The 12,621-nt window shown below is 32.0% G+C and overlaps 1 protein-coding gene across 1 annotated transcript in view; it reads left to right on the top strand.

Annotated features, from left to right (window-relative positions):
* Nucleotides 1–12,621, top strand: part of LOC117177689 (zinc finger protein 93-like) — a 152,587-nt gene that overhangs the window by 9,489 nt on the left and 130,477 nt on the right. The window contains exon 2 of the mRNA XM_033368544.1: nucleotides 4,241–4,592. Coding sequence (XP_033224435.1) covers nucleotides 4,410–4,592 — 183 coding nt within the window. The 5' untranslated portion in view covers nucleotides 4,241–4,409. The remainder of the gene's footprint in view (nucleotides 1–4,240; nucleotides 4,593–12,621) is intronic.

The raw sequence follows: 12,621 nt of genomic DNA, 5'->3' as shown, positions 1-12,621 counted from the left end.
ATATACTAATCTCTATAATGCTTCCGAAACACGCCTGAAAAATTAAGAATTGGGGGAGAAGGTGAGAAACGAGAAAAGCAGAAACAAACGAGTATAGATAATCAGATATAGACTATGGACTGAGAGTATAGACGGGACCGACCGAGACCTTGGTTGGTGAGGAGGCTGAGGGGCAAAGGCAGGTGGCCGATGAGTAGCGGCTGTCGGGGGACGATTCCCCTCGTGCGGCATCGTTGCGGCGTTTCAGGTCTGTGAGCTCTGGTTGGCACGCCACGCTCGGGAAGTTTTTAACTATACGTAAGTGTGACTTTGCACATGCGTGCGTACGTACTTCTAGCAACAGAAAAGTGTTCATTTTCAGTTCCACTATTTTGGTCTCCTTATGTCTATTCTCCATGCTCAATACATTTGGGTTTCATTCAGCCCTGTGCATCTGAAAACAAAATGGCGATCCTTTAGTGTCCTAAGTTGGTTATTACCTAATATCTTCAGCGCGGCGCTAGTTGCCCCATCACTCCCTGTTTTTGCATTGTAAACAATGGGAGTAGAACACTGTATTTTTCTTTTTTAATCAATAAAATGTTATTTTCATTTAAAAAATATTGAAATGAAAAGCATGTTACTCATTTTAGAGTTCAAAAGAATTTTATAAACGATGTATATTAATTCTAATGGAAAACATGAATTAAAACGTCACTCAATAAACTTGGGAAAGTGAAATATTAGATTTTAATTTGAATAAAAAGTTAAATATAATCCTTTTTCTATCTGAAAACGCAGTAAATATTATTTATATCAATAAAATATGTAAATAGTTTTGTGAAAAAAGTTTTAATAGTATACAAGTTCAAACTTAATATTTGAGGGTTTAGCGAATACTTACGCTATTGAATATATTGAGAAAAATGTAATTGGAATTGAAAATATTTAAAGAACATCAAAAAAAGTTTATTTAATTATTCAAATTGTTGCAAAAAAAACTATTTTTCAGAGGAAAAGATATAAATTAAAATTTTATAAAACGTCCAAGATGTAAATATAATCAATGTTTTGACATCTTTGTTTTAAATACTTAAAAGGGTATAATGATGAAAAAGAGCAATTAAAGAAATTTATTGTTTTATTTTTCACTTATTATTGAATAAAATGGTTTCAAGTGTAAACTTAGTTAAATTCGTTAAGAAATACATTATATCTATTATATATTCATAAGCGAGAGTATTCACATGGCAAGTTTAAACTTAGTACTATTGAAATTTTTCTCCAGGTTTTTTTAGATTTCATTAATAATATTGTTAATTTATTTTCGACAATAAACTTTAACAATCATATTTTAGTTTTCATTCAAATTCATATCTAAGATATATTACACTTTGCCAGGATTATTGTACGACCATATAAATCATATTTTGTCTTTAGTATTCATAAAAAATTATTGGAAAAGTATTGTGAGATGTTAAATGAGTAAAATTGTTTTAATTTCAATAATTTTTTTGCATAGAAATAACATTTTCTATTTTAAAACACTCGAGCATTCAAATTACTGCCATTCGGAGATTTTTCCTCAGGCGAAAAAATCTCCATTTTAACAAACATGACTGTAGCAAGTCCGCAAGTTGCGGACCTGTTATCGTGTGAAAGAGCCCTTAACGTAAGGTGTAAAACAGCCCTATGCACAGTAATGGGTAAGTAAAATGCCCTGGGTAATTTACGTAGTTTCTAACTTTAAATTACTAGGTATTTTACATGCCTAGTTTCTTACGCGATGTAAATTAGGCGTATATGGGACTTTGCGTTCGGCGATTCCCGTTTCCCTCCACAAATACAACCTCTAAAACTTGTTCTCCATTGCAAACAATCCTTGAAATAAGTTAAATAAATTAACAAAATAACATAGGTACATAAGTGTATTATAATAAAGTTGGTTCATCCGTGTATATTTAATAAGGTACAATTTTTTCCAAAATTAAATACGAAAACATATGACCAGCTTTTCAGCCATTAAATATTAAATTGATCAATATTTCATGATAATAATAACAAAAACACTGATATAAATGTGAAACATAATTAAAAATTACGCATGCTTTTTAGGTTAGAATAATTCACTGGTAGTCCTAAAACATATGTTAAAACATATATCAATTACAAATATTTAAATGAACAAATGTAACAATATTCCAAAATTATTTACATAACTGTGTCCCAGAAGGCGCTTACAAGCAACATTCTTTAATATTATGTTGCAAACATAAAGCATGGCGCTCCACTTGGATGATTTTGGTTATTTTTAATTACTTGGATACGCTTAAAATTAATCTCATCACATGGAATTGATGGAAGTCAAAAGTGTTTCTGTGTTTTCCCTATTTCAGTTTAGTTGACATTATTATGTTTTAATTAAAAATATTCGCATTAGAAAAAAAATCCTACGAATGCCTGCACCAGAAATTTAAAAATGTTAGGTTATACACAGTTCTACAGGGCTGCTATCTTGGCACGTAATTTACTAGGTATTTTACCTGTTTTCTACTTAAAATACTTGAATTAGGTATTTCACGTAAAAAGACCTCCAGTTACGCGTAACTGCACATCCCTATTTACGCATCGTCCGTGCAAGTGTATGCAGTAGTTGCATGGACATAGGAAACAAGGGACTAGGCATGCCATTGCGGGATGATGCACTGGGGGGGGGGGGGGGGGGGGGGGGGGGGGGGGGGGGGGCTCCACCTTTTGATGTCCCGCGATAAACATGGCAGCGCCCACATGTTTATATTTTCATGCACAGTTTGTTGGCAAAAATGCTCGTGCGCATAATCAAATGGCACATCGTAAGATGGCGGCTCTTCCCACTCATGGAATTCTTCCCCCTCCCGTAGATTCAATCCCGCTCGCCCAAGTTAGGATGGAATGCTTAGTCTTGTGTTTCCTATGTCCATGGCTGCCATACAGTCACTTTGTATAAAGTAATTCAGATAAATCCCATAGATGGTGCTCTGATCAGGTAAGCCTGTTTTTGCATTCTTATGTATTTTTCCATTGTTTATTTCGCTAATGTAATAAATTAAATAATTTGATAAACAATTGTAATAGTTGCAAATTTCAAACTATTTCGAGTGAAAAATTGATCTTTTCTAGTTCAAAATTCAACAATTTGGATGTAAATTTGTCTTTTTAAATTAAAAATTTTATTATTTCGTAAACAATTTGCCTATGTTGTTAAAAAATCGACTTTTTTGGTAGGAAATGAGTTTTTTCTTTGAAAGTTAACCTTCTTATTAAAAAAATTGTTTTTGTTTAGAATTTAAGTATTTACCAGTATAATATTCATCATTTCAGTTTAAAATTCATCTTTTAGGGTACACATAAATTTACTTCCTTGACAAATAAATTGGTTCGATGAAAATTAATTTTTTTAAATTGAAGATTCATCATTTTTATTTAAAATTCATTTTTTGGTTGAACATTCATTTTTTGACACATAATTTAAGTGTTCAATTTTTAGTTGGTGAATGGTCTTTTTAGTTTAAAATTCGTCTTTTTTGGTTGAACATTGATTTTCTTAACTTGAAACTTAATTATTTAAGTTTTGATTGACAATTGATTTATTTTAGTAAAAAAAAAAACTATTTTAGTTGATGATTCATCATTTTAGTCAAAAATTCATCATTTAAGATGAAAGTTACTTTTTTGACTAAAAATGTAACTAGTTCATTTTCTGTTGATAATTTATTTTTTTCTAATTTAAAATTTAAATATTTGTTTGGAAATGTCTCCTTTAATTTAGAATTCATCTTTTTGGTCAAAAATTAAAATGCTTCAGTTAAATATTCATCATTTTAGTTGAAATTTCTTCTATTTGGTTTAAATATGAGTTTTTATAAATATGTGTGTCACAGTTTAATTTCTTTGGGATCTTTTCGCACCAGAAAAAAATTATGCTTCTCCGAATTGCTGTTATAGCCAGACGTACAATCCGAAGCTACACATTTTAATCCCATGATTTTGCACTAGCAATTAGAAAAAACTGTTAACACAATAAATATTTTACTCGGCTAAAGATCTTATAATTTAAATTTTCAATTTTACACATTTTTCCTAAAGAAATGACTTTTAATAGGAAATTTACCGGTTTTGCCAATACAAAACAATGCAAAAGATGCAAAAAACAGGCTTACCTGAACGGAGCACCATCTATTGGATTTATTTACTACTACTAGTTTCTGTGGGTAAATTTCAGGCTTTACCTTTACCGATCAAGAAGCTCGCAAGTGAAGTTTCGAGAAGTTGACGTTGAGGACGATGACATCACATCAAATTTTGGTTTTGTTGCCAAGCAGAGGGGAGAAGTTGGTATTTAGTTTCAACAGACTTTAATAGGTCTCTATTTTATTAATTTGTGCACAAAAATGGATGAGGTGGAAATTGAGAGGGAAACTATATATTTGCTGCAAAATGCAAATAAAATTTGTCGGTTGTGTCTTGACCTGAACCAGAATAACCAATGCATTTTTCGTGCAAGCGACACTGACCCCGAAAACACGAACGGTTTGGATTTGGTTAAGAAATTACTTCTCCAAGGCGGTATCGAGGTAAGTACTATTGCATTATTTATATTTCTTATTGGAATGGATAAAAGGAAAATTGATGTAAATTTTCTGGAAACAGTTTTTCTGGGTCGAACGTTACGATGTTTTCGAAGCAGTAATTTTGTTGGTTAGTTCCAAGGAATACATATTCTTACTTTTTTAACTTAAGTTTTACATGTTTCTTCGCAATCTCTGATTCAAAAATGATTTAGTCGTTCGCTTGAGTTCAGCATAATTTTAGTAATAAAAAAATTTGCTTTTCAAGGAGTTAATCGTCTGAATTGCATTACGATTTTTATCTCGTACTATCCAATACAAGATTTAATGGACTTTTCGAATATTATTATTAAATAAAAAAAGAATTATAAATATTTAGTTGAATACTATTGTCATTAAATTCTATTAAAATTAGTAAGGATTCATTTCTGATTTAATTATCTTAAATTATTAATTAATCTTGTTTTTACATTTTTTAACAAGAAAAAAATTAGTTAGCTGAATTGAGGACAGTGCTCAGCAAGTTAATTCTCTTAATTTTTAATTGTTTCTGTTCCTTTCCATAAAAAGCAATTTATTACTATCGCTTTGTTTTTTTTGTTGTGCTGTAGAGCAAATTTTTTATAAGATATAACCGATGTCCCTTACGTTTATACACGAAAATAGAAACAAAAAATGTAGTTACTCAAATCAATTTGTTACATTCTCATCAGAGAAGGTATTATCTTTGTGTAAAATTTGACCCCCACCCCAGTTTTGGTTAAATATCCACGTTTTGAGACCCCCTGAATCCGAAAAACAGGTTTTTACGAATGTGTCTGTATGTCTGTCTATTTCCCCAATAACTTTTGAAAAAACTAATCTATTATGTTGGCCTTTGGTACACTCGTTTAGTGTCCTAAACTAAAGGTCAAGTTCGTTATCCAGCCATTTTGGATAAAAATTCATAAGGTATGCACATTTTGAATATTTTCGAGACCAATTTTTTCAAAACTCCAACATTCTCTGTGCGGTTATTAATAGTATTCAAAAAGTCGAACAATTTATCCTAATGACTTTTTTCATAAACCCAAAATTACCAGTTTATAGCATTTACAAAATTCCAAAAAACACGAAAATGAAAATTTTAAGTCAAATAACGCACGATATGAAAAAAGTCTAGATAAGAAAAATGTTGCTGTTTGAATGCCTTACAAGATTGTCATAACAAATTTTTGAGTTTTTTTGAAAAATCAAAAATTCAAATTTGAAACCAAACATTACATTATTCGGCCAAACTGTGCCAAATAGGGTAAAAGATGAGTAGACAAAAATTGTGCATTTGAAGAAGATCTACAAATTTGTTAAGAATCACTTTTTGATAGGATGCGTAGTTTTGGCTTTAATCATAAAAAACATCATTAACAGGATAAAAAGAAATCTGCCCGCTGTGTGGGCATATTCTCATCGTAACTTTTGTCTTTTAATTTCTTTATTTTACATGTGCGTGTAATGTGGCTTATTTCACGCTTGTTTAGCGTTCGATAAGTGCCATATTACCCATGGTTTCCATTACCGCACGCCAGTGATCGTTATTTCACGCCTTTCCTCCTACATAAATAAGCCACTTTACACGCACATGTGAAATAAAATAGTGTGAGCAGCTAGTGTGATTTGACAATTGCACCCTCATGCGGCTGAACGCATTCGCTTCGCTCGTGCGTCCAACGCCTGCACTCGTGGGCAGTTGCCAACTTACTACAATTGTTGCTCGATATACTATTTTCGTCTCGTGTGTGTGGGGTTTCAAATATTTAATTTTTTTATATTTTTAATGCTAATTTTTACGATTAAAACCAAGAACAGAACCATTAAAAAATTATTCATGAAAAATAAATCGTTTTTACATTCTCATCAGAGAAGGTATTATATTTGTGTAAAATTTGACCACCACACCCTGAATCCGAAAAACAGGTTTTTACGTATGTCTGTCGGTCTGTCTGTATGAATGTCTGTCTGCCTGTGTGCACGAAAACTTAAAAAATCATTCTATTTAATTGGCCTTTGGTACACTCTTTTAGTGTCCTAAACTAAAGGTCAAGTTCTTTAGCTAGCCATTTTGGATAAAAAGTCAAAAAGTGAGCGCATTATGAATATTTTTGAGACCACTTTTTTCAAAATTAGAAAACTTTCTGTACGGATGTTTATAGTATTCGAAAAGTTGAACTTTTTATCCTGGGGACTTTTTCAATAAATATTCGTTCGGCGTGTTTCTAAAATCGGCCTTAATTTGTGATTTTTTATAGAATTTTTAGTTTTTAAGAAAAACATTATGGTATGGAAGTATGCATTTATTTGTTGGCAGGCATTTATTTGTTCAAAATGCCCAGAAAAATATATCAATAGTCTATACTTTTTATATTCTCATAATTGATGATTAAGAAAGTATTCGAATTGTTCGAAATTTGACACCAGAGTTTTTCAACGGATCTCCACGTTTCGAGCACCCCCAGTCCGAAAATCAAATTTATACGATGGCGTCTATCTGTCCAGCCGCCCGTCAGTCTGTAAACACGATAACTCGAAAAAATGAACGAATCAAATCGATCTTTAGCACACTTTTCTTAGGTCCTAAAAGAAAGGACGAGTTCGTTAAGCAGACATTTTGGATACAAATTCAAAAATGTAGAGAATTTTCAAAATTTTTGGACCATTTTTTTTTATATTTTAAATTTTTATGTACCTATACATATAATTCAGAAAATCAAGCAATTCATCCTAATGACTTCTTTCGATAAAAAGAAAATTCTCAGAGTTACAGCATTTTCAAAATTTTCTAAATCAATCGAAAATCAAAATCTTAAGTTAAACAACGCACGATATGATAAAAAGTCAGGAGAAGAAACACATTGCTTTTTGAAAGCTCTACAAGATTATCATAACAACTTTTTGGATTTTCTTGTAAAATCCATTTTGTGGTCAAACTATGCATGATACGAAAAATGATGAATTAACAAAAATTTTGATCCCAAAAAGATCCAAGTTTTCGTTAAGAATCACTTCTTGATAGAACGCGTACTTTTTGTTTTATTCGTGAAAAATAAAATTGAAAATAAAAAAAAAAATAAAAAAATTTGTGGAAAGACGACCAAATTTACGAAAATAAGTTTGAACAAAACCTGTTTACAAATGTCTCTACCTCAAAGCCTACAGAACTTTGAGAAACTTAATCTTTAACTAAACTTAATTAAGTAGAAAATTCAGAATATAAAAAAATACGAATACTCCGATCTAAAAGAGATCTATTTGTAAAGCTTTATTCAAGCATTCCAAATGCAAAGAATAAATATCCGAGCGCGAGGTGTAATTATGTACGAGCGCTAAGAGCGAGGTAAGCCAGTATCGAGCGCGAAGAACGAGATTCATCAGACGCGCACCCTAGGTATGCTTCCAATTGTAATCAAGATTTACCCAACATTTTATGTGCAAAATTTATTTGAGTGATTATATAAAAAAAATCAGATCCCGAAAAACGCCTCTTCCAAAGGAGTTTTGGTTTAAGGTTTAACATTTTAAGCATTTCTCAGAATAAACATATTTTCCATGAAACTGTTGGCTTTGGAGATTTATTTACAACTTTTTTGAAACAACATATTATGTACTCTATTTATTTGTAAGACTTATGCGTTCTTTTACTGCTAATATATTTATTATTTAAATTCTAAACTACTTCATTTTATTTTAGAATCAGTCGCCCTAAGACACCTTCTGAGACACTACGTATCCATTTCAGAGAGCGACCACCACTTCAAGTCTCCGAAGCTGAGTAGAGAACTGGTGGTGGAACTCGAACATGTGGTGTATGAGTCGATTTCCCCTCACTGGACACAGGACTGTTTTAGAGAATGGCGAAACGGAACTTTTTTATATTTTCTGTTTATTCATTAGATAAGTGTTTTTAATGATAAGTATGAAAAGTTGAAAAAATTGTGCCCCCGTCCCCAAATTCAATTACTTTCTAAGAAATAAATCATCATAAGTTGGGCCAATACTGTTGAAATTGTTTGAAACTTTCATGTACACACGAAATATACCCTAACGATGTCTACGAACTGAAGAAAAAACTGAGAATTTGACTATTTTTTTTACTAATATACTGAAGTGCCTCTTAGTTTCGCGGCCTTAAAACGTAAGGATTCTAAATGCCAAGGTTGGAGGAGTCCTAACTTCTACCGCGAGTTATCAAGATATTTTTGTCCAGTAGCGTTCAATTGGCTGCCTCGGTCTTGTATCGATGCGTCCTCTTTAAGCAACATCTTTAACAATATCGAAAAGCGCTGCTCTATTTTAAATCAATAAGTACTATCGATAATGATACAGATAAATACAACCGACTGAGTGTAGTGACTACGTTACTTTCGTGTAGTAATTCCTAGAACTGCTGTTTCCGTTTTATGGAGCGTTAGTCGGTTGTGACTCTTACATGAAAAACACCAGCAACGTAGCGGAAAGGAGCAGTGCGCGGAGGCTTACATGCGGAGATTACACAATATTATGCTTCAGACGGACCCGATTTGCGTATTTGACAAATTCGCGGGCCATTAGCACTTTCCTAGCGGAAGAAATGGAAAGAGGTTCCTTTCCTTTCCGAATTGTATAGGAACTTTGCTTCCGATTTCTTTCCGGAGGCTTCCAAACTTTCTTCGAAGTGTCCCACTGCACCTACTTCTTTCTGAACGTTTCCGATTCCCATTATCTTATTCCGATGCTCACAAATGAATCTCGTTGAAATTTACTTCAGGAATTGCACTGACCTCTTGGAAAACTTTGTTAATTTCTAATAACCTCTAACTGACCTTGAAATTTACAATTGACCTATGACTTGGGTACGCACCTGAACGTAGACTTTTTCGCTCTCTCGATAGCAGATGTAAAAAAGGAGGTTTCCATTAAAAAAAAAACAAATTTGACCTTCAGAAAAACAAGGTCATCCTCAAGGTCAAAATAAAGGGTCACCATTGAGTTCCTCGTTGAAATTTACTTCAGGAATGACCTTCACTTTTTTGAAAAATATTTTACCTGAGGAAATATCCAACCGTCCCGGGACTTTTTAGACGTCCTGTATATATTTGTCAATACATTTATATATTTAAGTTGTTATGATAATGTTGTAGGGCATTCAAAAATCCAACTTTTCTTCTCTTGATTTGACTTTTAGTTTAGGACACTGAAAGAGTGTACTAAATGGCAATCTAATACAATGATTTTTTTAAAAGTTATCGTGGTCACAGACAGGCGGACATACATACAGATAGTCGGACAGACAGACACATTCGTAAAAACCGGTTTTTCGAATTCGGGGGTGTCAAACCGTGGGAATTTTACAAAAAATGGGGGGGGGGGGGCAAATTTTACACAAGTCTTGCACCTTCTCTGTGAGAATGTAAAAAAACTATTAATACAAATTTTTTGCTCTTATTTCGTTAAAAAAATGTTATTTATATACTTTTTCCTAGTTTGTGTCGAATGTTAAAAAATTTAATATTTGTATTTTTTATGTTTTTTTATAAATAAAACAAAAACTACGTGTCCTATAATAAAGTGATTAATAAAAAATTTGTTGATATTTTTTGGGTTCACAATGTTTGTCTTTTTTTGTCGAAATGAAGGACGAATGATTCTCTTTTCTTTTTTAGGGGGAAAGGAGAAGAGGAAAATGTTATTTTTTTTCATATTACAATATAAACATTTTATGGTGGTTGGCCAAATTTGTTCGTTAGATTCTTGATTTTATTTTCAGTAGTTCTTCACATCAACTTGATTATTGGACGTTAAAAAGGTTTTTCAGTTTAATTTTTATCTCATTTAAATATCTTAAATTTTAATGTTTGTCTCATCATTTTTTTTTTCCTATCTTGGATTGTTTGACCACAATATGCAATTTTTGATTTTTAATTATTTTTTGTGCGGTCAAATTTGAATTTTTAATTTTGCGAAAAAATTCAAAAAGTTGTTTAGATAATCTTGTAGGGCTATCGAAAATTAAATTTGTCTTTTCAAGTACTATGAACAAGTGTCCAGATAGTTTTTAAATTAGTGAATATAACTTGGCACTTAGCTTAGGACACAGGCATACAGGCACATTCGTAAAAACCTGTTTTTTGGATTCAGAGGGTCTCAAAGCGTTGACCTCTTAACAAAAACTGGGGGGGGGGTCAAATTTTACACTAATCTAAAATCTTCTCTGATTAGATTGTAAAAAGGATTGAATTTGTCATGAATAATTTTTTGATAGTTCTGTTTTTGGTTTTAATCGTAAAAAAATAGCATTAAAAACATAAAAAATTTAATATTTGAAACCCCACACACGAGACAAAAATAGTATATTGAGCAACAAGTATAGTAAGTTGGCAATTACCCACGAGTGCGTTCAGCCGCATGAGGTTGCAATTGCCAAACCACACTTGCTGTTCATACTTTTTTTTTGACGTGTGCGTGTAAAGTGGCTTATTGATGTAGGAGGGAAGGCGTGAAATAATGATTACTGGCGTGCGGTAATGGAAACCATGGGTAATATGTCTCTTATCAAACCCTAAATAAGCGTGAAATAAGCCACATTACACGCACATGTAAAATGAAGAAATCATAAAAGCCAAAACTACGCATCCTATCAAAAAGTGATTCAAAACAAGTTTGTAGATCTTTTTCAAATGCACAAGTTTTGTCTACTTTTTTTTACCGTATTTTGCATAGTTTGGCGGAAAAATATGATTTTTGGATTTTGTAAATACTATAACTCTGGTAATTTTGGATTTGGTGAAAAAAGCCATTAGCATAAATTGTTCAACTTTTTGAATGCTATCAATAATCGCACAGAGAATTTTTGAAGTTTGAAAAAAGTGGTCTCGATAATATTCAAAATGTGTCCACTTTTTGCATTTTTATCCAAAATGGTTGGTTAATGAACTTGACCTTCATTTTAAGATACCAAAAGAGTTTACTAAAGGAAAATCCAATCATTCAATTCTTTCGAAAGTTATCGTGCTAACAAAAAAACCATCCACGAACGAACAGACAGACAAATTCGTAAAAACTTGTTTTTCGGATTCAGGGGGTAACGTGGACATTTGCCAAAAACTGGGGGGGGGGGGTCAAATTTGACACAACTCTAATACCTTCTCTGATGAGAATGTAAAAAAAAGAAACAGATTAATTTTTAATGAAACAGTTGTGATTTTTAACCAAAAAGATGCAAAATTCACCTAAATGTATGCATTTTTGACAAGAACAAAAAACGAGTTTTCAACAACACAGTTAAATTTTCAACCAAAAGGAATGACTTTATAACAAAATTGCTGAATTTTTGACTAATTAAGCAAATTAACTTCAATTTTCGAATTTATTTTCTATGTCCCACTGTTTCTTTATTCTCTTTTGAAAATAAACTGTCGTATAAAGATTTTTTACAAAAAACTTAGAAATAGGAAAATTTCATAACTATTTTATTATTTTTCATAAATATTTATGTTATTTTTATTACTTGTGTGTTGTAAAAAACTGTAAGAAGCATTATTTGGTTCCATTTCTAAATTTACACAAAAAAAGATTTACTTCAAAATTAACTGCACAAAAGAATGTGTGACTGAAAACACTATGGAAAATAAAATATATCCGAATATATGTATGATTTTAAACAAAAATATTGGCAAAATCGCTATCAATGTCTCTTCCGTCGTCACTTTATTTTGTATTTCCTTCATATCGATTGTACCCTGCCGGTAAAAGCAAAGGATTGGAAAGATCCAGAAAGGTTTCGGAAAGAATTCGGAAAAAGTTCGTAAAGGGCTATGTGAACTTTGCTTCCGTTTCTTTCCGTACTTTGAGCCGTCCCACGAACCTTTCCGAGTATTTCCGAATGTCCCACTCTCTGCCTTCTCTCGAATGTTCCCGATTTCTCGTCGAATGTTTTCGAATTAGTTAACAGCACTTGAAAAAGTGGAAATGGTAAAGTGGTTCATAATAAACGTAAAAAAGACAAATGCGTGCGCAGGGGTGT

This window comes from Belonocnema kinseyi, chromosome 8, assembly GCF_010883055.1.
Source record: "Belonocnema kinseyi isolate 2016_QV_RU_SX_M_011 chromosome 8, B_treatae_v1, whole genome shotgun sequence".
Taxonomy (NCBI): Eukaryota; Metazoa; Arthropoda; class Insecta; order Hymenoptera; family Cynipidae; genus Belonocnema; species Belonocnema kinseyi.
Note: the sequence above shows the minus strand (reverse complement) of the source record. Positions and strands in the feature narration are given on the sequence as shown.